Source organism: Ammospiza caudacuta, chromosome 18 (genome assembly GCF_027887145.1).
Source record: "Ammospiza caudacuta isolate bAmmCau1 chromosome 18, bAmmCau1.pri, whole genome shotgun sequence".
Classification (NCBI taxonomy): domain Eukaryota; kingdom Metazoa; phylum Chordata; class Aves; order Passeriformes; family Passerellidae; genus Ammospiza; species Ammospiza caudacuta.
In genome coordinates this window covers 3,804,984-3,832,631 of record NC_080610.1, presented here as the reverse complement: position 1 = coordinate 3,832,631, position 27,648 = coordinate 3,804,984, and the positions used below count along the sequence as shown (strand labels likewise).

Here is a 27,648-nt window from a genome sequence, read left to right as displayed (position 1 = left end):
GAAGTTTGACAAGTGGAATTGAATCCCTGGGAGGTTTTTAACCCTCTAAAAGCAGATAATTGATTTTCCAAAGCACCCCAGTAAAGTTACCTCCAGTTTTGATGTCCTGCACAATGACAGGAGAGGAGCTGGAGTTGCTATCCCTCCCCTTTATATCAGAGTGAGTGTTTTGTGCCCTTCCCCTCCAGAAAGCTTTAGGGGTTCTCAGCTTTAGCACTGGCTGAGTTCAGGGGCTTGGATGTCACTAGAACAGCAAGGAGTTAGTGATGCACTGTGATTGTGTTCACAGGGGTCTCAGGTTGAGGGAAGACATGAGGATCTGACTCCATGTTTCAGAAGGCTTGATTTATTATTTTATGATATATATTATATTAAAACTATACTAAAAGAATAGAAGAAAGGATTTCATCAGAAGGCTGGCTAAGAATAGAAAAAGAAGGAATGATAACAAAGGCTTGTGGCTCACACAGAGAGTCCGAGCCAGCTCACTCTCGCCATTAATTAGAAACAACCAACATGGGCCAATCACAGATGCACCTGTTGCATTCCACAGCAGCAGATAATCATTGTTTACATTTTATTCCTGAGGCTTCTCAGCTTCTCAGGAAGAAAAATCCTAAAGAAAAGATTTTTCATAAAAGATTTTTCACAGTTGGGAAGATAAATTTGGCATCCAGGGGGCAGGAGCAGAGCATCTCAGAGGGCACATCCTCCTGTGGTGCTGCAGGAAGGTGCTGGGCATCCACAGGTGGAATGAGGCTGGAATCTGCATGGGCACATTATTCTGGAACAGGGACTGTTGGAGTATTGGGGGGTAGGATGGTGGGGATGGACAGAGAGCAGAGATCTCTGAGCCAGGTCAGGAACTTGGGGTTCATTGCAAAGGGCCTGGGTGCAGGGCCCTGCTGGGAGCTGCCAAACACAGCTGGGGCAGGGCTGAGAGAAGAGAGGGGCAGAGAGGATGAGAGGGTGAGAGAGTAAAAGGGTAAGAGAGAGTAAAAGGGTAAGAGAGTGAGGTTCCTGTTCCAATACAATGAATCTTCTTTGTTGAATATTCTGATTCTCACTAACCAATCTAGTACAAGATACAAATCCTACAGCATTTACATACAGCCTATAAGAATCATTACATTACCATACTGTGTTACATTTTAAACCCTAAAAACTCCTCTTTGGGCCCTTCTGCCAAGCTGCAGGGTCTGCTCTGACCCTTGGGCCTGTCTGCAAGCAGAGGGTGTTGTTCCATCAGAAGGGGATCACCTTCAGCTGGCCATGCCATTGTTTTCCAGTTGTTCAGTAACTGAGGTATCTCAAAGCTTGCTTTCATTTCAATCTCACTTATAGTTTCCATATTCTCAAAATCTTTTGCCAGACAATCACATTTATAAGGCTTTCCTGTTTCATCTTCCCCAACAAGGGTCCTTGCCATGGGAGCTCAGGCTGCTGCTGGCCAGAGGGAGCACTTACTGCTTGAATTAAATACAGCCATTTCCCAATTTCACCTGAATTTGCCTTTCTTTTATCAAAACCATGATTTTGAAAAGTAATGCTCACAAAATGGTTTTGGTAGGATGTGTAAAATCCATCTTTCCATCTGAAATTCCTGCTGATTGATTTGATTCCTGAGCTGTGCTTTGCTCTGGCAAGAGGCCTCCTCTCCTAGCAGGGAGCGTGTGCTGATCCTGCTCTGCCTTGCTGGGAGCTTGGGAAAGCAAACATATGGCAAACCCAGAAAGGTGTGGATCCAAACATGTCCCAGGCTCTCCTGAAGGCCAGGAGCTCACTCCCAGGGCAGTGTGGCAGGAGGGGCCAGGCCTGGCCTCCAGAACAGCTCCCTGGAGCTGGGATGAGTCTGGAGCGCTCCCACTGAGCCCAGCTGTCCGTGCTGGGCCAGCTCTGTGCTGCAGCATCACATGAGATTGGCAAAACATGGTTCCTCTTCTTCCTTAAGGCCCATCTGAGCAGCCAAGTGTGCCTCTGCTTCTCCCAGGGGTGGGCCAGCATGGGAGAGGCATTTTCACCTGCCTAAAGCTGGGTGCTCCCTCATGGGATAGCAGGGCTCGCTCAGATCCCAGCTTCCAGCTGTGCTTTCCAAACAGGAGCAGCTTTGCCTGCTGGGAGAACACACACAGGAGAATGAGCCCTTCCAAACACCCCATCCTGTCCCAGGCTGGAGCCAGAGCTCCTCTCTGCTGGAGCTGGGCACTGAGGAATCCTTGCCCCTCGTGCTGTGGGCCGGGCTGTTGCACACAGAGCGTGTTCTCCTCCCTGTCAGATGGATGCTGCTCTGCTGGAGCCCTGGCCTGCTCTGCTGCCTTGTCTCTGAGTCCCTGCAATGTGTTGTTTGTAAAATCAGATGATGCAATCTCTGCTGGAGAAGGGGAGAGGAAGGACTTGCAGCACCATTAGGATCCTAGCAGGGGTATGGAATGAGGTACAGTTAATGTGTTGGAACAAGTGTGTTTTGGCTTTTTCTGGGATTAATGTGTACCTGATGGGTTTGTTCCTGATGGCCATCAGCTGGGAGGAACTTGCTCTGGCTTCTTCTCAAACCTGAGATCAGTCTTTCCCTTTCCTTCTGTTTTCACTTGCTGCATTTTTTTGTTTATTCATGTACTTTGCTTTATCTCTTAATCTTGAGAAATAAGGATCAAACCCCACACTCCTTTGTGATATGAACCGGGTTTAAAACTTAACACCATCAGCTCTGACTGGTATTATGGCCTTGTGGCAATCCTAAGGTCTTTGTCTGTAGTTCTGCTTCTGGCTGAGTCTTCAATTTATTTCTCTTCAAAATGCTTTGTCTGGGTGGTCAGTAATGTCCAAAAACCAGATGTACCTAAAAACAAGCCACATAGTTGCATTTTTGAAGTAAAGCAGATCCTGGTTGCTGGGTGCTTGCTTTGAATATTGGTGATTAAGTCAAGGGTATGAACCTGTAATTCCCTGTCTTTTTTGGAATTGCCACACATGAAATCTCCTCTGAAATCTTTGCAGTAATAATCCTTTCCTTGATCCTGGTAATATCATCACCCCTGGTCCATAGTGGATGTGGGCATGTAGCAGGGCAGGGATGGGTTAGCAGGGTGTCCAACATGGGTATGTCATGGCTCATGGCATTGCTGATGATTTGGGAGGCACAGAGAGAGGAGCTTTCTCCAAATTTCACTTTTATTTTATATCATAACTCATAGAATCACGGAATGCTTGGGGAGGGACCTTAAAGCCCATCCAGTGCCACCCCTGCCATGGCAGGGACACCTCCCACTGTCCCAGGGTGTCCCAGCCCCAGTGTCCAGCCTGGCCTTGGGCACTGCCAGGGATCCAGGGGCAGCCACAGCTGCTCTGGGCACCCTGTGCCAGGGCCTGCCCACCCTGCCAGGGAACAATTCCCAATTCCCAATATCCCATCCAGCCCTGCCCTCTGGCACTGGGAGCCATTTCCTGTGTCCTGTCCCTCCATCCCTTGTCCCCAGTCCCTCTGCAGCTCTCCTGGAGCCCCTTCAGGCCCTGCAAGGGGCTCTGAGCTCTCCCTGGAGCCTTCTCCTCTCCAGGTGAGCACCCCCAGCTCTCCCAGGCTGGCTTCAGAGCAGAGGGGCTCCAGCCCTTGCAGTATCTCCTCCTCTGGACTCTCTCCAGCAGCTCCAGGTCCCTCCTGTGCTGAGACTCCAGAGCCCTCTTTAGGTTCTAAAACCTGCAAAGACTCACAGAGGTCCTTTGGGTGTGGTGGGAGAAGTCTGCCTGGAGAAGATCTTTGACAGCAGAAATTAGGGTGGAAATTTAGTGGTGAGGAGGATGTGCCTCACTGGTTTTCCAGCCATGGGGCAGCAGTGGCTCTGCTGCTGTCCCAGGTGTGTTTCCATAACCTCAAATCCTTGTGCTGTCAGAACCTGTCACTGTTGAGACAGTCACAACCCAGAGAATAGCACCATGCATTTCAGAAGGCTTCTCTCTGTTTATTCTAGCAGCATGCTGTCTGTTAGACCTTCTCAGAAAGCTTACATTTATTCATTGGTCACAACAAATCCACACAGTGCTCGCTGGCACAGAGTGGTCTCTGCTGCTGTTTTCAGCCATGTCCAACTGCAGCCCCCCTCATTTATCTTTTCTTCTTTTCAGTTTCCATATCAACCACCTTGATAGAATTCCTTTTAGGGACTCTTAGCACCTCTTCTCCAAGTGACTCTCCCTGGCTCACCCAGCAGCTGTCAGCCCCTTCCGGGAGAACACATGGGCTGCATGTCCAGAGCTGTCTCTGTGAGTCAAGGGATTGAGCTAGGAATGCAACTAAAATAGTGAAAAATAGATATATATTTTAATTTAGAGCTTAAATGAATTTAGGGGCTAAGTTAGAAATGCAGTTAGCAAAGATCATATAGAGCTTAGCAAGGAAATTAATTGAATAACTGAAACAAGATTGGGAATAACAGGTGAAGTATTCTAAGAGTGCAGAAACCATAAATACCACTGGCTTCTAAGAATGAGAGGAGGACTGTGACCAGCAGGCCAAGGAGCCCTGCCAGCCTGACACAGGTGAAGAGTTTTAGCATGAGGAAGAGATCTTACTTCCTCTTCAGAAGCCCATCAACCCAGTTAAAGGGGACAATTGCACAGCCATAGAGGACATTCAGCTAATTATAATAAGAGGTGAGTGTGGATGTGACAGCCTGATCAGAGAAAGCTGGATAAGTTTTCCCAGAATGAGCCTGGAAAGCATTAGGGAGCTGGAGATAAACAATGATAGCCAAATATTAAAACAACCTGCAGGTGGTGTTTTTCTAATAATCTGTTTTTGTTTTCCTCATGAGATTGTTTACAAATGGGTATCTTGTTAATTAGCCAGTCATGTGAAATGTATTGATTAAATGACCAATCAGGTCCACCTGTAAAAAAACTATAAAAGAAGAGAGGATGAAATAAATGAGGCTTTTTGCCACTTTGCCTTCTGATCCTGCTGCTGTCATCTCTGACTCAATGGTGACAGGCAAGAGCTGATGTTTATGTAAAAAGAATTGTAGAAACCATCCTGGAAACCATCTTGCAGTATTAATCAAAAATCAATGTACCTTTATTGAATGACTACAGCAAAATGTGTTGGGGAGGAATTGGGGGAAAAGGGAAGAATAAGAAAAAGAGGGAGGAAGAGAAAGGGAGGTCTATAGCTACCAAATATAGAACGGTGAAGTCCTTCAATGTCCAGCTGATGGAGTTCACCAGGTCACATCCAGGGATATCTCATGGTTCCAGTTCATTCAAACCCTTATTATACTCTTTTTTGATGGAGGAAGAGGATGAGTTGTTGCCCTGATTTTCTAAGATTTTCTAAGCCTTCTGATGTTTATGTTCTTGTAGCAAACTTTCTCACGCACTTTATGTAAATGGTTTTGCATTCCTTTATGGGGGAGGAGAAATTTGATAGACTGTTGGTTTGTCCAGTGTCATTGCAGAGGTGGCACTGTCACCCTCCAATCCACTGTCACTTTTAGAAATCTATAAATGTTGGAGTCAAAAAATAAACCTCCCTTTTCTTCACCTTGAGAGCAGCGGTGTGTGCGCTCATGTTGTTTCATGTCCTATAACAACAGATGAATCTTGAAATCGAATCAAAAGTAGTCTGTTGTATTTTTGGGGGGAAAATGGTATTTGAAGAAGGGTGCACACAGTCCATGTTCAGCAGTGGTGAGAACCATTGTCTTCTTGGTGCACTGCTTGCACCTGCAACATCCATCCTGCTTTGGTCAGCTTGCCTCCCCCCACACACCTTCCCTGGGTTGGGGGTTTCAGTCCCAGTCCTTGGAAAGAGTGGGGGGCCCTTTTCACATAGGGGTTTCATGTCTCAGTCCTTGAGGGAGAGGCTTCTTCCATCTCAGTCTGTCTGTCACAGTGGTTGTAAAACAGGTGAGGGTCTTCTGTGGGGACCACCAAAAACCTCAGGAGAAGTCCAGCTAGGCTGAGAGGGGAGGAAAAATTCCAGGGCTATTGTCGCAAAAAGGGCAAAGTGCCTCTCTTTTCCTTTCACTGGGCCCAGTTTGGCATACAGCAAACACACCTGTGAACAACAGCTTAGCAATGCCAGCAGCTGTGCTCTGGCCTCGGGGTCCTTGGCAAGCGACTTTCTCCAACAGGGCCAGAATTTCAGACAAGGATCCTTTTCGTCAGTGGTCCCCAGTCTCTGTCCCTTTAATGACAATCGTGAGGCAGATGAGGGAAACTTCGGACAGAGACTTACAGCCACCCAGCCAGTTGTGGATTAATTAGCTGAAGAGTTCTGGATTAATTAGCTGAAGAGCTATGTGTCTCTGGGAGCCTCTCAGGAACCCCGGACAGCCCTGGGTCAGCAGGCAGCAGGGGACACTCTCTCATACCCAGAGGGTACTAAGGGCCAACTCTTAGCAGGGGTTAATCCAAGGTTTTATTCCAGGAGTCCCCAAGGAGCCCCCACACCTCAGGGAGCTCCTGCTGAGAGCCCTGGGAGAGGTGCCAAGGTTACATTGAAGGGGAGGTGGAAATTTAAAATAGATAACATTTACTGACCAATGAGTGACCCTGAGGGATGGATACTGGGAAATTGCCTTGGTTTGGACAGACAGGAGTCTGCTGAGGAAGGCAGGAACCTCCCCTGAAATGGAGAATGTAAACCCTCCCCACCCCTCTGAATTGCTACAAATTTTAAATTAAGGGGCTCTCAGGCAAAAATATAGGAGCAGGAAATAACAGTTCTTTAATAGGGAAGAAAAAAAATAAAAGGATAAAATAAACAATGCAGTGCAGTAGAACAACAGTGACAGAGTCAGAACCCAGCCTGGCACCCTGTTGGTCAGGGTGTTGGTGGCAGTGCCATTGGAATTGTGGCTCAGCCCTCCTGCAGTGTCAGGGGTGGTTCTGCTGGAGCAGGGATCCTGTAGAGAAGGATGGATTCTTCCTCTGGAGATCCAGTGGGAGAAGAGGCAGCTGCTGTTCCTCTGGGGAATCCAGTGGAGAAGCCGTGCTGGTGTCTCAGAACCTCTGGATTATATCTGGGTAGGAATGCTTGGCTCCTCCCTCTGGGCTCACATCTCCCAATGGGATGCTGTAGTTCTTATCAGTCATGCAGTGACACTCAATAGCTGTTATCAGCAATGTCCCCTCCCAGGGAGGTGTGAATGTGGTCACTCAAAGAGAGAGATAAGGCAAACTGCCCACTTGACAAAGATAATCTGCCATACAGATGGTAATAGAAAACATCTTGCATTGCAATCTGGAACAGAAATGGACATTTAGGACAGAGTGTGGGGTAACACTTGTGGGGCTGACCCCTGGCCTCTGGCTGATTACTCGATGTCCTGAACAGAAAGTTCTGGCTGGAGGGGATGGGATGGTGAGTGACTGACAGAGAGCCAGGGTGGGGATTTGGGGATGATCCCAGCAAAGGAGAGGGATTACACAGGTAGAGTGAGGGGGGTACAAACCATTTGGGAAAAATACACAGCAAAACTGTTACAAAGTATAAAACCACACCACATCAGTTGTGGGTTAATTAGTGAAGATTTGTGTGTCTGTGCCTCACTGTGCCTGTTCCCCAGGGTGAGGGTGTTTGACCTGCGGCGTGGCGAGGCCGTGTGCTGCGTGCAGGGGCACCAGCTGGGCGTGTGCTCCGTGCAGATGGACGAGTGGAAGGTGGTCAGTGGAGGAGAGGAGGGGCTGCTCTGCGTCTGGGACCAGCGCATGGCCACCAAGCTCTGGGAGATGCACGCCAGGTAAGCCAGGGCTGAGAGGGGGATGTGGCACTGGGAGAGTTTTGGGAGAGTTCTGGGTGATTTGGGGATGGGTTGTCTCCTCCCTGTGTGTTTCTGAGGGGTTCTTTAGCTGTTGGTGCCTTGTGAAGGCTGGCCTAGAACAGAGACTAGACAGAGTTAAAGAATAAAGTAGGGATTTTAAAAGGATCGCCTCAATAGATCTACCTTGGGCAGCACAAGAGCCCAGCCAGGGCTACACCCAGGATGAACCCAAAATGGTCACAAAATCCTTGACCACTCACGGGATCTCTCACTTTGATCCGTTCTGCTCCATTTGCATATTGGATTTAATTGTCCAATAACAACTCCAGCCCATCAAGTCCCGTCCTTCTTGTTTTTCTCTCTCCAGCCCACGTTTTTTGTGCTCTTGGGCCTGAGATTTGGATCATTTGTCCTTGGTGCCCAGCTAGAGCAGGAATTGTTTTGTTTCCCTGCTCTGTGCAGAGAGCTCACCATCCTCACATATGAAACTCAGACCCACACACTAAAGCAGCACAGAATCTGAAAAACAGAAAAGCTCAAACCTGAGGTATCACTGTCATGGCCTTTTTACTCATTAGCTGAGTGTTCCAGTTGGTGTTGGGGAGCAGGGAAGTTTTTTCCTCTGGATTTTCTTCCCCATCCCCAAGCTCTGTTTAGTTGTGGAACCTTGGGTTTGAGATGCTGGACTGGCCGTTTGGAGAGGAACTGGTTCTGGCTGTCCCCATCCAGTGCATTCATCACAATCCCTGTGCCTCTGTTCACCTCACCCACACATTCCCTTAATGGTGAGGATCAAAGCATTTAAACTCATTTAAATATTGAAATACCAGTTTGTTCTGAGCACAAGGAGCACAGTACTGAAAGTACAAGCAGAGATCAGCATCCTGGAGCTGACACTTTGTACAGCTAAGTGAAATTTCCTGATCAAAGCACAATTCCCAGGCTTTGTCTGGATAAAGACTCGAGGGTTTAGCCCCTTGTAAGTCTGAGTGATATCCATAAAATGAACAGATAAATCCTGATTTCGTTTTTCCTAAATTAGTTTTAATGCATCTTCCCCAAAGAGGAGCTAGATGAGGTATTTACAGGCAGGGAAGTTCAAGCTGGAGTTGTCATTGATTAATAGCAGGTATCACTTTGTGTGCTGACCCTGGGGATGATAAAGCCTGTTGTGATGTGGCTGATGCATTAAGGACAATATTCCATTGATTGTCTCCTTGGCATGTTCATTAGTGCTGCCCCAGGAGCAGGGCAGGCAGGGCAGGGCTGAGCTCAGGGATGTGCTCCAAGTGAAACCATTAGATTAAACAGGTAGAAAACAGTGTTTAATCTATAGAGCAATCAGAAGGCATCACTTCAATCAAAAGGCTTTCCTAGATGAGGTGTGTGCTGTTCTCCCTGCCTGTGGCCCCCTGCCAGCAATGGAGCACAGGAGCAGGAGCTGAGGGAGGTGACAGGAGACACATTTGGGGTGTGGAGATGAGCCATGCTCAGCTGGGGAGAGCAGTGAGTCCTGCTTGAACACACAGTGCTGCTGCTGGGTTTGGGCTCAGTTATTCCCCAGTGGGAGGGAAAGGAGTGAGGACCTGACTGGAGTGTCCAAGGGAGGGACATGGGGATGGGGAAGGGTCTGGAGGAGCAGCTGAGGGCACTGGGATTGCTCAGCTGGAGGAGAGGAGCCTGAGCTCAGAGCTCAGCAGGGCTGCAGCTGCTGAGGGCAGCTCTAATCTCTGCTCAGGGACAGGGACAGGGACAGTTCCAATCTCTGCTCTAGGACAGGGACAGCACCCAGGGCATGGCTGGAGCTGGGCCAGGGCAGCTCAGGCTGAGCTCAGGGCAAGGTTCTTCCCCCAGAGGGTGCTGGCACTGCCCAGGCTGCCCAGGGAATGGGCACGGCCCCGAGGCTGCCAGAGCTCCAGGGGCCTTTGGGCAGCACTGCCAGGGATGGACAGGGTGGGGTTGTTGGGGGTCTGGGCAGGGACAGGGGCTGGATCAGTGATCCCTGGGGGTCCCTCCCCACTCCATGGCTCTCAGCTTGTGCATTTGTAAACCAGCTCGGTGCAGGGTGTGTGGGGTGGCCTTCCCCTTTTTTTGGGAAGCATCCTGCCCTTCCTGGGGCTGCTGCAGATGTTAGGGCAGCCAGCCCAGCCCAGCCTGCATCCATCCATCCCTCCCAGGCTCTGCTCTCCTTTCCAGCAGCATTCCCGGCCTCCCCGTGCGTTCTGGGAAGAGCCCACTAGATGGGGATAGAAGATGCGGGATGGAGGAGCCGGCAGGGCGGGTTCCCCGCCTCTGGCTGCTGGTTTCAGTCACTCCGGGTTTATTCCCAAGCCGGTCCCAGCCCAGCTCTGGGATTTTGGGAGCCCAGCGCCGGTGGCCGCTCACGCCGGGCTCTGGGTTGTGTTGCAGACACCCAGTGCGCCACGTGTGGTTCGACTCCCACATCCTGATCACTGCCAACATCCCCGAGGAGAAGAACCCCCGAGGCTCCAGCATCACCGAGGACGACCCCAGCTTGCACCGAAAGTGAGAAACCAGCCCTCAGCAACGTGCTTTGTTCTTAAATAGCACCCTGAGCACCTGAGTCATCACCCAGAGAGGGTATAAAAACTAAAATTAAAAAAGCAGCAAAAAACTAAAATTAAAAAACTTTAAGGGTAAGGTTTATAAAACAAGCAATGAATTGGCTCTTGATTTGATTGAGCACAAAAAAAAGCTTTTTTTTTTTTTTCTCAGCAGGGGAACATAAAGTCCACTGAAGCCAGGCAGGGAATGCAGCCCTCTCCATACTCGAAATATTAGTAATGCTGTCTCCTCCTGAAGGAAAACTACTGGCATTTAAGCTGCAGGTTTTGGTATTTGCATCTCAAATGGCTGTTAGTGCTAATTGAACTATCAAATGTATTTATCTTCCCCCGTGCTGGAGGGCCCGGAGATGTTTCAGCAGATGACAGTCACGTCTCTGCAGGGCTGGGGGATGATTCACCAGCCCTGGGAGGAGGCTGGGGGAGCTTTCCCTGCTCAAAGGGCTCAGCACAGGGGACGGGGGTTTATCCAGCTCTTCCCATTCCCATGGTTTTTATGGTGATTCCTCTGTTTGCTGTCCTGTGATGGTGTTCACAGGGGTTCTTGAATTCTGGAAGAGATGAGGATGTGACTCCATGTTTCAGAAGGCTGATTTATTATTTTATGATACGCATTACATTAAAACTATACTAAAAGAATAGAAGAAAGGATTTCATCAGAAGGCTGGCTAAGAATAGAATAGCAAAGAATGATAACAAAGGTTTGTGGCTGGGACAGAGAGTCCAAGCCAGCTCACTGTGATTGGCCATTGATTAGAAACAACCACGTGAGACCAATCCCAGATGCACCTGTTGCATTCCACAGCAGCAGATAATCAATGTTCACATTTTGTTCCTGAGGCTTCTCAGCTTCTCAGCAGGAAAAATCCTAAGGAAAGGATTTTTCATAAAAGATATCTGTGACCCTTTCCCACTGAGGTGATTTGCTGTGTCCTGGCTGTTTTGCACGCAGGTACCGAGGGGTGATTTATTCCTACGATTTCTCCGTGGACCAGCTGGCCGTGGACAGCGTCCTCCCCATCTGCCGCTCCTCCTACGACGAGGTGTCAGGTTACAGCTACAACATCGGCCTGGCAGTGCCCTACGACAGCATCTAGGGCCAGGGCACGGCAAAACCCCTGTGGGACACGCACCCGAGAGCTGGGGTGGGCTGCAGAAAGCCCTGGGGTGTGAACCCCAACAGGGCAGGGCTGCCCCTGCAGTGTGTCACTCTGGACATGTCCAGAACTCCAGCCTGGGCGAGTGGAGAGGCTGAGAAAGGAAAGGGAGCGCTGCAGGGTGAGCAAAAATATTCCTGCTGCTTGTGGGAAAGATGCTGCAGGGCCCATCCTGCTCAGGAAGCCAGAGTGGGACTCTGAAGGGGTGGGAGATCTCTGAGTGAGGAGTTCTTGCCTACCCCAAGAGGGAAAAAAAATCACCAAGGATTGGAAAAAAGCATGTGCTGAGGCACATGTTTGAAATGTCTGTCCTGGTATTGAGCTGCTGGTTCTTGTTTTCCTTGGAGAGCATTGGGATGTGCCTGGGAACAGCAGGCACAAAAGGTTACAGAGGCTGGGAGAGGGCTTGGCATGGAGAGAGGGAGGGGAAGGTTCCCTAGGCCAGGCTGGATGCTTGGGAACTCAGCAGGGCACACACACACATCAAAGTTATTTTAGAACAATTTATTTTTTTAATTCTTTAAAATCCTGGATCAGCTGTTTTCTAATTGTGTACATCTGTCAGTGGAAATTTGTTCCTGAGCCTTTTAGGGTGAGCTGAGCCCTGCTCACTGGGACACAGGGCTGGCTCAGCTACTCAGGGGTGTTCCTGGCTGGATCATGTCCTTGCACAGCACCTGGAGGGTTTGCAGTGCTGTCCCTGCTTCCAAGCTGGGAATTGGTCATGGGGCAGAGGGGATGAGGTGGCCCCAGTGCCCTCCTGGGTGCTGAGCCCCAGAGCTGGGGGGAAGCAGCAGCTGAGGGGCAGGAGGTGCTGCTCAGGTGGAAATGAGGAGTGAGGCTTTACCTTGAGTCCAGGTGGCACTGACAGACAGGTAAAACCAATGACAGGTAAAACCAGTTTGGGGAACAAAGGCTCCAGCCTTGCATGGATCTTTTTGCTGATTTGAAATGATTTTATTGTGATTTGCCCTTGTAAAGTGACTGGTGCAAACCAAAGCTGTGTCAGTTCTGTTTAAATTGAGATTAAGTTTTAACTTACAGCACCTTTTATCCTGGGTTAATGGAATCAGAGTGAGCTGAGGGAGGGGTGCAGGAATGTGCCCAGACCTGCAGGAGAGGGGCTGGGCTGGCCCTGCAGACAGATGGGTTTCACTGCTTTCCTTCTTTGCCTTGGGGTGCTTTCCCATGACCCCTAGGCCAAAATATCACAGTTTAGGCATTTAAGTTACCTTTTTCCGTGTGTTAGATACACAAAAAGTGCAAGGGGCAAAACCATTCTGTCTGACCAATAAATTTAATCTTTCATAAAGCTTTGGTCTTTTATTTTTTATTTCTTTACCCTTCTGGGAAGCCAGCTCCCTCCCTCCATTCCTGGAAGAGCAGAAGTGTCATGGATGCAGAGTTTGGACAAGAGTTCAGCTGAAACCTGGCAAATAAATCATGGTTTCTGTAGCACGGGTGACTTTGGGGGTTGCTCCGATGTTCTCATTGTTCTCTTTGGGGGTTGCTCATTGTTCTCCCTTCCCCTTATCTCTGCTCATTATCTGGGAGCAGCTTTGTTCTCCCGACTCTGGCTGCTGCAAGGAGCCGATAAGTTTGTGCAGTGCCCTTTTCCTTTTCCCAGGGTCTCCTTCTCCTCCTGCCCGTGCCAGGCTGTGCCGTGCCAGGCTGTGCCGTGCCAGGCTGTCCCGGGATGGGCACTGCAGCCCCTGTTCCCTTTCTGGGCAGCTCCAGTGTCCCTCTGTCCCCATGGGGGTGCTCCTTTGGGGTTCTCCTTGTTAATTAATGCAGTTAATTGAGGAAGGTTGTACCTCAGCAGAGGGCGGTTGTGTGCGTGTTTGACTCACTCTGCTCATGTGGGTGTCTGGGGCTGTTGGAGGGTGTGAAAAACGCCAATCAGTTGTTTTTAAAATTGTAAAAGTTTAATAGTAATAAAATGGTTATAAAAACAGTGATACAGTTAGAGTAATAACAATTTGGACAGTTTGAATGAGGACAATATGAGACAACAAATACAAAGAGTTACAGACAGTCCAGATACCTTTTCTGGGCAGCAGGAGCCCGAAAAAGGACCCACGTTAACAGAGGATTAACCCTTAAAAGCAACAGCCTGTTGCATATTCATACACCTCATACATGATGCAGAAATTCCATTCAAACACAGGATTCTGTCTGGGCAGTGTCAACTTCTTCGAATCCTAACAAAGTTAGTTTCTTCTGATAAGAGAGCAATAAACTCTCTTTCTCTGAAAGATTCAGGTGTCCTGTGGCTGCTATCTCAGCGAGAGTCCTTTCTTTAAAAAAAGTATCCTATATAGCATAGTTTCTATATTTATAACCTAAAATTATATTTACCACACTACTTAAGAGAATTAATACAGCATTACTTTCTAACACAACACATGTAATAGTGAAAGAAAGTTGTGCCGTGTTAATTTTCTTAAGTAGTGTGTTAAATATAGTTTTAGGTTGTAACATAATGTTAAAATAGAAACTGTATATGTGAGATATTTTTTTAAAGAGAGTACTTGCACTGAGATAGCAGCCACAGGACACCAAAATCTTTCAGAGAAAAAGAATTTATTGCTCCATTATCAGAAGAAATGAACTTATTCTCACCTTACTCAGCCCTGAAGAGCTGTCAGGATTCAGAGGAAGAAGCTGACCATGACCAGACAGAATCCTGTGTTTGAATGGAATTTATGTATCATGGATGAGGTGTATGAATATGCAACAAGCTGTTGCTTTTAAGGGTTAATCCCCTGTTAAGGTGGGCCCTTTTTTGGGCTTATTTTGCCCAGAAAGAGGTACCTGGACTGTCCCTAACTCTTTCTTCTTATTGTCTCGTATTGTCCTAATCCTAATTGTCCAAATTATTATCACTCTAATTATATTACTATTTTTATAACCATTTTATTACTATTAAACTTTTAAAATTTTAAAACCAAGTGATTGGCGTTTTTCGCAAATGGAAAACGCTGCAGCCAGTTGGTTTTGGGTCCTGCCTCTGTCTCCCAACCTCCTTTGCTTTCCTTGCCCCTTAGAATATCAGGGGCAGCTAATTATATTATAATGGTTATATATATTATAATATATATAATATATATTTTATAGTCGATATTATGTATATTATTAATATATTATAATTGGCTAATTATAATGACTAATTAACTCAAGGGATAATAATTACCCTCTCATCCATCCTCTTCACCCCTCCTGGCCTCCACCTCCCTGCCCTTGCTGGGATCCTCTGGGAAGATCCCTCGAGGGAATCGGGGTGTGGATGGGGAGAGGGACCCTGAGCTCGTGTTGACCCCTGCAGCCCCAGCCGGGGATTTGGGGCAGAACAGGACCCTGCAGGACCCCGGGGCTGCGATGGGAGCTCGGGGCTTGCAGCTGGATCAGGGACTGGAGTGGTCCCGCAGTGTCTGGGTGGGAATTTCAGTGGGAAAACAGGGAAAGGAGCCTGGGTTGGCTGCGGAATCCTGGATTTGGGGAGGAGCTGGGGGTCGGGGCTTTGTATGCATGGGGTGAGGAGGGAGCACTGGGGGTTTGCTACAGGAGAGGAGGAGGGGGAGGAGGAGGAGGAGGAAGAGGAGGAGGAGGAGGAGGAGGAAGAGGAGGAGGAGGAGGATGTGGTGGTCATGGGGCTGCCCAGAGGGGCCCAAGGACGGAATCCCGGAGCTCTGCAAACGCAGCCCAGGCTGGGAGGCAGCACCAGGAGCCCTGCAGGGCCCGAATGGCTCCGCCAGGAGAGCTGGGAGCTGCGTCCGCACCGTGCCCTCCCAGCCCCACCGTGCCAGCTCCATGCCAGCTCCATCCCACCGTGCCCAGCTCCATCCCACCGTGCCAGCTCCATGCCAGCTCCATCCCACCGTGCCCAGCTCCATCCCACCGTGCCAGCTCCATCCCAGCTCCATCCCACCGTGCCCAGCTCCATCCCACCGTGCCAGCTCCATCCCAGCTCCATCCCACCGTGCCAGCTCCATGCCAGCTCCATCCCAGCTCCATCCCAGCTCCATCCCACCGTGCCAGCTCCATGCCAGCTCCATCCCACCGTGCCCAGCTCCATCCCACCGTGCCAGCTCCATCCCAGCTCCATCCCACCGTGCCAGCTCCATGCCACCGTGCCAGCTCCATGCCAGCTCCATCCCAGCTCCATCCCAGCTCCATCCCACCGTGCCAGCTCCATCCCAGCTCCATCCCAGCTCCATCCCACCGTGCCAGCTCCATCCCCACCCAGCCCAGCCCGGCCCAGCCCAGCCCAGCTCCACCAGCAGCACTGTCCCATCGCCCTGTGGGACATTCCCAGGAGGACATTCCCAGGTGAGACATTCCCAGGGGACCTGGGATCAGCTCCATCCCCAGGGCAGCCCCGGGCCGGTCCCTGGGGCAGGGCAGCGCTGTCCTTGTCCTTCCCTGGGCCCCAGGAGCTGCTCAGGCTCAGCTCCGGCGGGACACGGGGACTTGGGAGGGGACAGAAACCCTAAATATGCCCTCAGTGTGGGGGTGCTGAGCAGAGACCCCAACAATGAGAAAAAGAAGGAGGAAATGTTGCCCTGAGCCAGGGGGCACACAGGGAGGGACACAGGGGTGACACAGGGACAGAGGGGTGACAGAGGGATGGACAGAGAGATGACACTGGAATGGACGGAGGGATGACAGAGGGACACAGGAGTGACTCAGGGAGGGACAGAGAGGTGACACAGGGCCGGTGGCCCCACACCCATCCCTGCCCAGCCCCTCACCTGCCGGCTGTGCTGCCCCTGTCACCAGGGGAAGCTGTTTTTTTTTTTTTGATAAAACAAATAAATTTTCCCTGCTCTCCTAAAAATAGCCGTTGCCCTTTTTTCCCTGCCTCCCTCCCTCCCCAGCCCGGGCTGCCTTAGAGACAGAACCCGCCTGGAGCCATCGAGTCATTAACGGCAGTAAACAACCCCCGGCTCCCGAGCCTTGTTCCTGCGGGAACATGAGGGGGCAGAAGCCACCTGGTTGCCAGGAGCCCGTGTCCCCACGTCCCTGCTGCCTGCTGGGCTCCTCCCGCCTGCTCTGCTTTGGGATTAAACCGGGAATGTTCCTTGTGTCGCTGCCTCCACATCCCCTGCAGGATGCAGAGTGGGACGGGGCTGTCCCTGCAGGTGCTGCTGTCACCTCCTGTCCCCAGCATCCCCATCCCTGCCCCTCCCATGGCCTGAGATCAGCCCGAGCTGGGCAGCTCCTTCCCCACAGCAGTAGCTGGCAGAGGCTAAAATCCCAAATTTGTGGGGCAGCCAGGATTTGTGGAGGGTTTCTGCTCAGGGAAACACGGAGTGATGGATGGATGGATGGATGGATGGATGATGGATGGATGGATGATGGATGGATGGATGGATGATGGATGGATGGATGATGGATGGATGGATGATGGATGGATGGATGATGGATGGATGGATGGATGGATGGATGGATGGATGGATGATGGATGGATGGATGGATGGATGGATGGATGATGGATGGATGGATGGATGGATGGATGGATGGATGATGGATGGATGGATGGATGGATGGATGGATGGATGATGGATGGATGATGGATGGATGGATGGATGGATGGATGGATGGATGGATGAATGGAAGATTTCTCAGCAAGAACTAAAAAGAGAAATATCTTTTATTACAGATAAAAGCCTCTGATGTTTCTAGAGGGCAGCCCCAGCCTGGAACAGGCACACGGGTGGGGCAGAGCTGAGTGCCAGGACATGGAGCTGCTGCTGGGTGCTGCTCTTCCTCCTCCTCCTCCTCCTGCTCCCCTCTCAGTAGCAGTGGGCGATGGTGTCCACGTTGAGGAAGCGGACGTGCATCTTGGTCTCGATGTCGATGCCCTGCCACATCTGCCAGGGGACAGGGTGAGGGGACCAGGGACACACCTCGGCCCTGCTGTGCCCATCCCGGTCCCTCCTGTGCCCGCCCCTGTCCCTGTTCCTGTTCCTGCCCCAGCCCCTCCTCCCGGGGTGTCACCGACCTTCAGGAAGTCCTCGAAGGTGATGCCCTCGTACACCTGGTCCGGGCCCTGCTCAGTGAGAGGAAACATCGCAGCTGCCCCAGGGTGATGGGGAGTGGTGGCCCAGGGATGTCCCCTGGGGCTGAGGGACACATCCCCCACGGGTTCCTGCCTTGTGCCCCATGGCCAGCCCCAGAGTGGTTCCCAAACCCCCTCAGCTGCCAGGAGCAGCCCTTTCCATAGGCAGTGAGGATGGATGGGGGTTTATGGGATGCTGTTTGCTGATCCCTCTCTCATGAGCAAACATCACCCTGGGAGTTGCTACCTGCAAAAAACACCTCCAGCCAAAGCTGCTGTGGCACAGGTGGGTGCCCTGGGAAGCAGGGACACCCCCAGCCCCATTGTGATGCCAGCAGAGCCCCTGAGAGCAAGAGGAGGCCCCAGCAGAGGCTCCCACCATTTGTCCCACACAGATGCTGGCTGCCTCCATCATGGCCCCGTCGGCGATGGACCGAGCCGACTCCTTCTCCAGGTGAGGGTTCCCCGACAGCAGCTCCTCCACCACCTGCAAGGGCAGAGGCTCAGGCCAGGCCTGGGGATGGGGAATGGGGCAGGGGGGACCCAACTTTACATTTCTGTACTCCTGCAGCGTGATCTTCCCGTCGTGGTCCGAGTCGTACATGTGGAACAGGACTGGGGGGACAGCAGGGGACAGGAGGGGACAGCAGGGTCAGGGCAGCCCCTGGCCAGCAGCCCCAAGCCCAGGCTGGCCCCGGGGCAGCCTCACATTTCAGCTTCTCCTTGCGGAAGCGGTCGAGCTGCTCCTCGTCCATGTTCATCTCGATGGGTCTGAAGTAGGACATGATGGTCAGGAAGTCCTCGAAGTTGATCTCCTCTGCCAGCCCGTCCGACTCCTGCCGCAGGTTCCTGGGGGGTGATTGGGTGTTGTGGTGTGGTTTTATACTTTGCAATAGGTTTGGTTTTGTATCCCAAATGATTTATACCAGATTGGCCCCTGTACCTGTATAATCCCTCTCCTTTGCTGGGATCATCCCCAAATCCCCACCCTGGCTCTCTGTCAGTCACTCACCATCCCATCCCCTCCAGCCAGAACTTTCTGTCCAGGACATCGAGTAATCAGCCAGAGGCCAGGGGGCAGCCCCACAAGTGTTACCCCACACTCTGTCCTAAATGTCCATTTCTGTTCCAGATTGCAATGCAAGATGTTTTCCATTACCATCTGTATGGCAGATTACCTTTGTCAAGTGGGCAGTTTGCCTTATCTCTCTCTTTGAGTGACCACATTCACACCTCCCTGGGAGGGGACATTGCTGATAACAGCTATTGAATGTCCCTGCATGGCTGATAAGAACTACAGCATCCCATTGGGAGATGTGAGCCCAGAGGGAGGAGCCAAGCATTCCTAACTGGATATAATCTGAGATCCTGGAACACCAGCCCAGCTTCTCCACGGGATTCCCCAGAGGAACAGCAGCTGCCTCTTCTCCCACTGGATCTTCAGAGGAAGAATCCATCCTTCTCTACAGGATCCCTGCTCCAGCAGAACCACCCCTGACACTGCAGGAGGGCTGAGCCACAATTCCAATGGCACTGCCACCAACACCCTGACCCACAGGGTGTCAGGTTGGGTTCTGACTCTGTCACTGTTGTTCTACTGCACTGCATTGTTTATTTTATCTTTTTTTTTTTTTTTTTGCTTCCCTAATAAAGAACTGTTATTTCCTGCTCCTATATTTTTGCCTAAGAGCCCCTAAATTTAAAATTTGTAGCAATTCAGAGGGGTGGGGAGGGTTTACATTCTCCATTTCAAGGGAGGTTCCTGCCTTCCTCAGCAGACTCCTGTCTGTCCAAACCAAGGCAATTTCCCAGTATCCATCCCTCAGGGTCACTCATTGGTCAGCAAATGTTCTCAACTTTGGGTTTCCACCTCCCTTTCAATGTAACCTTGGCACCTCTCCCAGGGCTCTCAGCTGGAGCCCCCTGAGGTGTGGGGGCTCCTTTGGGACTCCTGGAATAAAACCTTGGATTAAGCCCTAAGAGTCGGCCCTTTATCTTCTACTGATGTCTCTGGTGTCTCTCCTGCTACAGAGGTGACAACGGGGAACCTGCCCCAGCATCATCACACCCCCAGCAAAGCCCTAGGACTGGTTTATCCCTAAAATCCTGCTTAAATGTCTTATTTTCCACCCAGCTCCACCCCAGCCTTTAGGGGGAAGGTCCCTGCCCAGCCCCTCCCCATTCCCAGAGGATAAATCCTCCTTCCCTGCATGCTGGGGGCTCTCACCGCTTGTCAAAAAAGGCGTGGACGATTTTCCCTCGGATGGGGTTGAACTCCAGGTCGGGGATGCTGTCAAAGTTCTCCTTGCTGCAAAGGGCACAGAGAGAGCCCAGGGTGTGAGGGAGATGGGGAGGAGGGAGAAGGGAAGCCCCGAGAGACCCAACCCTCCCTTCCAAAGCAGGAAAAATAAAGGGATTTTGGATAAAACCCTTCTTTCTTCCGTTCAGACTGACAGCAAGTCTGCGCTCAGGGATTTTGTCCCGCCAGGATGGGTCTTGGGGAAGCTCTTGGGATGACCCCAGGGCTCTTTGCATGGCTCCACCTGCTGTGGGTTTTGGAGTTTTCCCAGGAAAAGGCCTCAAGCAGGGCTCACCCAGGAGATCCTGCTGTCCACCCTCCCCTCAGCTTCGTGCTGGGCTTTGATCTCTGGGATTTATAAAGCAAACCAAGAGCCAAGAAATAACCCTGGGGAGCAGGAGGAGCTCAGAGCTCTCCCAATTCCCTGTGCAGCCACCAAGGAGAGGGACAGGAGCACCTGCGAACCCCTCTTCCCTGCCCAGAACTGGTTTTAAAGCTGGGGGGTGATGAGATGTTTGTCAGAATGCCCCTGCTCCCAGGCCAATGGGTTATTGTGTGGTTTCCTTGGAATATTTGCAAGGCTGTGCTGCAGGAGCTGGCTCAGGGATGGCTCAGGGAAGGACACAGAATTCCAGCCCTGGACCAGCACCTTGGGCAGCTCAGGGAAGGGGGAGATACTGGGGGTGGCCCTGGCAGTGGGGCTGGAATTGCCCTGGGGCTGGAATTCAGTGGGGCTGGAATTGCCCTGGGGCTGGGATTGAAGTGGGAATGGAATTGTAATGGGACTGGAATTGCAGCAGGGCTGGGATTGCCATAGGATGGGAATTTCGGTGGGGCTGGAATTGCAGAAGGGCCGGGATCACCCTGGGGCTGGGATTGCAGCAGGGTTGGAATTGTAATTGGGCTGGAATTGCTGTGGGGCTGGAACTGCAACGGGATGGGAATTGTAATGGGGCGAGGATTGCAGCGAGACTGGAATTGCCCCGGGGCTGGATTTGCCACAGGATGGGAATTGCAGTGAGACTGGAATTGCCACAGGATGGGAATTGTAATGGGGCTGGGATTGCTGTGGGGCTGTGATTGCAGTGGGGCTGAGATTGTCCTGGGGCTGGGATTTAAATGGGATGGGAATTGCCCTGGGGCTGGGATTTCAGTGGTGGGGCTGGCATTGTCCTGGGGCTGGGATTGAAGTGGGACTGGGATTTAATTGGGGCTGGCATTGCCCCTTCCCTACCGGATGGTCAGCTGGTCCTGGCTCAGCTGCTTGAAGCGCCGGTGCAGGTGCTCGATCTGCTCCGAGGTGACTGCCAGGGAGAGGAGAGAGGTGACAGGGGGGGACCCTGGGGGACCCCTCTGTGCCTGTCCCACCCCCCAGCAGCAGGGCAGGGTCCTGGGCACAGCTGTGCCACCCCCATTCCCTGTGGTGCCACCCTGCAGGTCCCTCTGTGTCCCTGTGCCCCGTGCCAAGGGCTGGGCTGTTCCCTGTCCCGTCTGCAGGGAATTCCCTGGCCCAGCACGGCAGGGAATGGCACAGTGGGATCCCTCCCCAGCTCAGGATCCTGGTGCCAGCCCTCTGGAGCAGGATTGGCATTTTTGGGCTTGTTGGCACCGTGGGCAGAGCTGTGCCCAGGCAGCTCCTCCTCTCCCCCTGCCCCAGCTCTGCCTGGAGCCAGGAGGTTCCTCCACGTCCTGCACAGCCACGGCTGCTGCAGGAGGTAACTCTGGGATCAGAAACCCTGACAGCAGCCAGGGAAGGGGGAAAGGACACAGAGGAGGCACAGCAGCCCCCAAAATCAACTCCTGGCTTTGGGATCGCTGCCACTGCTCAGGGTGAGCCACAACCCATGGGGGCACCAACCCCATCCCAGGGCAGGGCTGGAAGGGGGGACCTGCAGCTCCCTGCGAGCCCCCTGAGTGCTGGGGCTCAGCAGCACCTCCCCACTGCCCTGACCCCCAGCACAGGTGAGTTTATCTCCTCCTGCTGCTCTCCTGGGGCTGTAACCAAGCTCTGACCCCCTAGAACATGACTCCTGTGCCAACATTGACAGAGCCATTCCCAGGAGCCAGGGAAGCTCTGGAGCTGTGTCTCTGTGGGCTGGGGGTCTGTCTGGGCACCCCCAGGCTCCTGCAGCCCCAGCAGCTGCAAATCAGCCACTCCTGGCACCAGGGAGACACATAAAACCACCTTAAGGGGTTGCAAAGGGTTAATTGCAGCAAGCCAGCAGGGTCAGAGCTGGGCTGAGCTGCCTCCCTCGCTGCCTTTTATGATGTTTAAATAATGTCCTTTGCTTTGCCCACTGCTGCTTCACAGCCTGGAAATAGCAGCTGCATTGATCAGCGGGGCTGGGCCTTCAGAGCTCTCTGTAAGAGCCTGGAAATCCCATCTGGGATGGGCCAGGGGAGCCCTGAGCCTGCCTGGATCCCTGCAGGATCCCCTTTATCCCCCCTTTATCCCCCCTGAGCCCCCAGCTCCCAGGTGGTGATGCCCAGACCCCACTGGATGTTTCCCCCCAGTCCCTCCTGGCTGCTGCTCTGCTGCTGTCCCATGGAAACTTTCCCTGGACTTTGCTTTCCAATTTTGGCCCTGCAGAATTGACCTTTAACTCCGTGCCGTGACGCCACCGCTGTCACCATGGGAGCAGCTGGGCCACCAAGCCCTGAGCATCACCAAAAAGCTTTGAACTCTCAGAAAAACGTCCCAGGCACCCAGAGCACAAAGAGCTGGGCTCCGTGGCTGGGTGCTCATGGTGGGGCTGGCCCTGGAGGGCTGGGGGAGCCTTTCCTGCCTCTTTCCCCATCCCAGGTGCTTCTCTCAGGGCAACTCTCCCAGCATCACCGTCCCTGTAAAGGTGGCAGAGCTCGGCTGCTCTCCAGAAAAAAAAAAAAAAAGGAAAATCTGCAGGAAAGGCAAAAGCTTTGCTGGAAGGAGGGCTGGCTCAAGGGCGGCACAGGCTGCTGGTGTCCCTGAGAAGCATCCTGATGCTGCAGGCCCGTGTCCAAGCATGGCAGGCTCTGCTAACAGGGGAAAAAATGGGATTTCAACCAAAGGGAGCCGGGCTTGCTCTTCCCGGCCTTGCGTGGGTTCTGCTGCTTGAGCAGAGGGAAAGGGGCACTGGGGGGGCTCAGGGGGGGCTCAGGGGCACTGGGGGGGCCCAGCCTGGCTGCAGGGGTGGTCACAGCATCCCGGGAAGAGCTGCTTCATCCTAAGGAGATGCTGCAGCAGCTTTGGGATGGAGCACACGGAGGGATGGAGGGGAAGCAGCCCCGAGCAGCCCCTCAGGGTGTCCCTCCATGCAGGAGAAGGCAAAGGAACGAGCCTGGGGCACTCCGGGTGGCTCTGCCCTGTCCCTGCCCCTCCCAGGGGACCGAGGGTGGCCGCAGTGCCCTGTGTGAGCTCGGAGCCCAGCAGCGAGGCTGTGAATCCCTAAATCCCCTTTTTGGCAGCAGCCACAGCACGGGGGGAGCTCTGTGAATACCCACGGGGGGCACAGGATGGGCACCCCAGACATGGCCTGGAGTTGTGGGCTCCCCCTGCCCTCCCTCCTCTGCTTTCCATGAGATTTTTGGGTGTTGCCCTCACAAACCCTGCCCTGGCGTTGATCCCCGGGGCACCGGGGAGGAGCCTCCCATGGCAGGTGCCACCTGTGCCCGAGATGCTGCTGCAGGGTCCCCGGACCAGGGGGCTCCCCAAAATCCTCCTCGCACCCTGGGCTGCCAGGCTGGCACCCCGCGGGCGCCCCGAGGTCCTGAGTCTGCCCTGAGGGGCTCAGTGTGGGGGGCTCAGCCCGAGGAGAGGAGAGGAGAAGGGAGATGAAGGGAGCTGTGACCCCAGGGGCAGCAGCAGCACTGGGGACAGTCCCCAGACCCTCTCGGTCCCCACAGACCCTCTGGCCGTGGGCAGAGCCCCCCCTGAGCCCTCCCTCCACCGCAGCACGGGGACCGGGAGCTCCCGCTGGATCCTGCCGCGGTGACACTGGTGACACTTCCAGGACGGACACGGCCACCCCGTCCCGTTCCCTGCCGGTCCCTCGATCAGCAGCGCTGCGGGGACAATGCCCGGTGGCGCGGTGGCAGAGCCCGGCTGGGGCTCGCACGTGTGGCCGCTCGACGCCGCGGCTCGCGGGCTGGTGGCAGCAGGGACCAGGGTGACCCGCTGGCACCCTCTGGTGACAGTGCTACTTCCTCCCCTCCCATCCTCTCCCCCGCTCCATCGCCGCTGTCACATCCTGCTCTCCCCCAGCCCAGGTGACACCTCTGCACCTCCCCAGTGACATTCCCTGCGCTGCTCCAGCGTCACCTCCCGCAGCCCCCCGGCCACACAGGTGACATTCCCGACATTTCCCGTGCGCCCCCCCCTCCGTCCCTTCCCGGCTGGCACCTCCTGCAGCCCCCATCGAGGGTGCCCGGGGCAGGGTGACACGTCCCGCTCAGCCCCCCCTCCCCGGGTGATGCGTCCCCTGCCGGACCCCGGTGTCCCCTCGGGCGGCGGCCCCGGGGGCTCGGTGCGGGTGGGATGATCCGGGGCGGTGCCCGCGGCTCCCCGGTACTCACAGCCCGTCCGGTCCGCCAGCTCCCGCATCTCGGCGGGCACGGAGTGCGCGGAGCCCATCCCGGGCCGTGCCGGGAGCGCCGCCGCGGGCGCTGCACCGGAGCCGCCGCCGCTTTTAAGGGCGGGCGGGCGCGGCGGGGGAGGCGGCGGCGGCGGCGGCGGCGCGGCGGCCCCGGGTCCCTGCGCGCCCCCGCCCAGAGCAGCGCCGGGCCCGGGGGAGGGAGCCTGGGGAGCGGGGACAGCCCCGGCAGCGGCTGCGGGCACCGGGAACACCGGCTGCGCCCCCGAGAAGGGCGCGGGGATGCCCCGGTGTCCCTGTGCGGGAACCGGGCCGGGAGCTCCCCATGGAGACCCCCGGCTGCCCCAGCCTTGGCACTGCCCGGGGACACCCAGAGGTGACCCCCCATGACGGGGGGCTTCCCCAGGAGGCACCCTGGGATACACCCTGGCTGTATCCTGGGGGTTTCCAGCTTTCCCCGCTCACCCTGGCTGTATCCTGGGGGTTTCCAGCTTTCCCCGCTCACCCTGGCTGTATCCTGGGGGTTCCCGGCATGTCCCCGGTGCCCGCCCGGCCCTGGCAGGGACGTGTCACCCTGCCCCGGGCACAGGGCCATGCCAGGAGCAGCACTTGGGGACAGCCACCAGAGCCTCTGGGCAGGCAGAGGTTGGGGAGCAGCTCAAAGAGCACAGCACACCGGCAGTAGGTAGCAAGTCAGTGTTGTTTATTTTGTTGAAAGCCAAATATAAACAGGAAAGGAATGAAATCATTTCCAGCCTCCAGCTGTCCAGGAAAATACCTGTTTATAAATAAAAATGGGAGAAAGGAGAGATGCCCCCATCTTGCAACCTCAGCTGTCAGTGTCAGGGGCCCTGGGGCTCAGGGCTCCTCACCCTCCATTCCTGGGCCAGCACTTTTCCATCCAATGTGGAATTTTGCCCAGCCCAGGCACTTCCAGGCAGGAGGTGGGAAATAAATGCAGCACTCTGTCCCTGCCAACAGTCCCCGTGTCCCCCGTGGGGGAAGAGCCAGGCAGGGCCCTCAGAGCTGGGATATCCCTGGGATATCCCTGAGATGCCCAGAACGGGCCAGGACAGCACCTGCAGCCAGCTGGGGTGCAGGTGGAGGTGGCCTGGAAGGGACCAGGAGATCCCAGAGATCCTTCTCCAGCCCAGAACAGCCCTTTCCTTCTCATCCTCCTGCCCCCACAGCTCTCCCTGGCCCAGGCAGGGCCGGCTGGTCTGGACACTCCTGGGGCTGGGTTTTCCTGCAAAGACTGGAGACAAACTGCCATGGTTTGTCAGAGGCCTCAGTGCCTGCCCTCGGCTGTGCCAGGCTGCTCTCAGTGTCCCTGCATGCCAGGATGGCTCCAAAGGCGTTGGAAAAGTTTCCCCAGAGGATCCAGGAGCTGTCCCCTCCCTGTCCCTTGGCTGCTGGAGGGCACCGGCAGCTCCTCAGCCTGGCATGGAGAAGCAGCACAGCCAGAGCTTGGCCTCCAAGGGTGGAGAAACCTCCCGGGGATGCTGCTGCGCCCAGGAGAGTGCCCGGGAATGGCACTGCCCCTGGGAATGGCACTGCCCCTGGGAATGGCACTGCCCAGGAATGGCACTGATCCCTGGGAATGCCATTACCTGGGAATGGCACTGGATGGGAATGGAACTGCCCTGGAATGCCATTACCTGGTAATTCCACTGTCCTGGGTTGGCACTGCTCAGGAATGCCATTACCTGGGATTGGCACTGCCTGGGCACACCCCTGAGTGCCAGCACCCAGTGGCAAAGCCCGGACCCAGCCCTGGCTTTCCCTCACCACCCAGACAGGGAGCACTCCTGGCTTCTGCCCCTTCCCAGCCTCCTCTTGCCCCAGTCTGGATTTTTCCCTTCACCCCCTGGATTGTCACATGCCAGCACCGGGGCTGCTCTGTCCCCAGGATGGGTGGCTGTGACATGAAGGGAAGAAGGGAAGGGCATGAACTGCAGGGAATTCAGCCCCTGCTCCCAAGGACAGGAGAGACGTGGCCTGGCTTTGCACCTTGTGGGACAGAGGAGAGGCAATTCCACCTTCTCCAGAAAGCCACACAGGAGAGCTCCACACAGACAGGACAGACAGATCCCCACGGACAGCATCAGCACCACCTTTAACATGGACACCACGGAGCCAGACATCACCACAGACACAAGGAGCTGTTGGGATCCACTGCTGTCCCCCTGGGGAAAAGGTGACAGTGCCTGCCCTGCCAGGAGGGGAGGGGCACAGGCAAACCCCAAATGCCACCCCAGCATCCCACAGAGGTGTTCCCACAGTGCTGGGCCCTGGATGTGCAGCCTGTGGGAACCCAGGCTGTTCCAGCATGGACACAGAGCTATCCTGGGGGTTTCCATCTTTCCCTGGTCACCCTGGATGTATCCTGGGGTTTTTCAAGTTTCCCTGGTCACCCTGGATGTGTCCTGGGAGATTCCAGCTCTCCCTGGCCACCCTGGATGTGTCCTGGTGGATTCCAGCTCTCCCTGGTCACTCTGGATGTATCCTGAGGGTTTCCAGGTTTCCCTGGATGTATCCTGGGGGTTTCCAGCTTTCCCTGGATGTATCCTGGAGGATTCCAGCTCTCCTGGCCACCCTGGATGCTGGGCTGAGGCCTCCCGCAGCAGCAGGAGCTCACAGGGGAGTTTCTCCTCCCCAGGACCAGATTCCACCCAGGGCAAGCAGCACTGGAGGCAGTGGGTGCACCTGTACCAAATGGGAGACCAAGGGAACTCAGCATTCCCTTTGGGTTTGTGTCAAACCCCAAAATCTGACTTGGCTGTGTGGAAAACACATTGAATCAGTATTTCCAAATTTTCAGCCCAATCTTTCCAAATTTGGCACCTCCAAGGCCGGGTTGGTGCTCTGGGTGACACAACACCCACAGCCCAGGTGTGGATGTGGGCAGCACCCAGAGCAGGCAGAGCTGCCTGAGGTCACAGCCCCTCCAAAAACTCCTGCCAGAGGATGAGGATTTAGTTCCAGGGTTTGTCCCTGAGTACCCAACCCCTCTGCAGCCCAGTCTGTGGTGAGCAACAGCTCCCACACTTCCTCCTGGGCCAGGGTATGAGCACAGAGTGACCCAAAAGAGGGACAGAAAGGGCTCTGCTGGCTGCTCTGGGACCCTGAAGCACCCAGCAGCTCCCCAGGCGGGTTGGCAGGCACTGGCCAGCTCCCAGGGAAACTGTCTGGCTCCTGTGAGCTCTGCAATTCCCTGGGAG

General features: G+C 54.1%; 3 protein-coding genes across 4 annotated transcripts in view; 2 read left to right on the top strand and 1 right to left on the bottom strand.

Annotated features, from left to right (window-relative positions):
* Positions 1–12,811, top strand: part of FBXW8 (F-box and WD repeat domain containing 8) — a 61,468-nt gene extending 48,657 nt beyond the window's left edge. Inside the window, exons 9-11 of the mRNA XM_058816948.1 lie at positions 7,563–7,736; positions 10,167–10,283; positions 11,295–12,811. Coding sequence (XP_058672931.1) covers positions 7,563–7,736; positions 10,167–10,283; positions 11,295–11,439 — 436 coding nt within the window. The 3' untranslated portion in view covers positions 11,440–12,811. The remainder of the gene's footprint in view (positions 1–7,562; positions 7,737–10,166; positions 10,284–11,294) is intronic.
* A 2,601-nt stretch (positions 12,812–15,412) lies between these two features.
* Positions 15,413–16,425, top strand: LOC131565865 (uncharacterized; the record flags this gene model as incomplete). The annotated part of the gene is made up of 3 exons (XM_058816947.1): positions 15,413–15,484; positions 15,710–15,828; positions 16,377–16,425. Coding segments are annotated over 3 exons (240 nt in total), but the record flags the coding sequence as incomplete, so codon positions are not given.
* Positions 16,426–17,134: 709 nt separating this feature from the next.
* Positions 17,135–25,060, bottom strand: TESC (tescalcin). Of its 2 annotated transcripts, none has more exons than XM_058816833.1 (8): positions 24,893–25,060; positions 21,094–21,163; positions 19,788–19,868; positions 18,270–18,409; positions 18,114–18,175; positions 17,940–18,047; positions 17,504–17,551; positions 17,135–17,372 (listed from the first exon to the last, which is right to left on the bottom strand). In XM_058816833.1, the coding sequence occupies exons 1-8, from the start codon at positions 25,020–25,022 to the stop codon at positions 17,295–17,297; spliced, it is 717 nt and encodes a 238-aa protein (XP_058672816.1). In that variant the 5' UTR covers positions 25,023–25,060; the 3' UTR covers positions 17,135–17,294. The 2 variants fall into 2 exon arrangements, with proteins under 2 accessions (XP_058672816.1, XP_058672817.1); XM_058816834.1 differs by lacking the exon at positions 24,893–25,060 and adding an exon at positions 24,411–24,515.
* Positions 25,061–27,648: the final 2,588 nt, after the last annotated feature.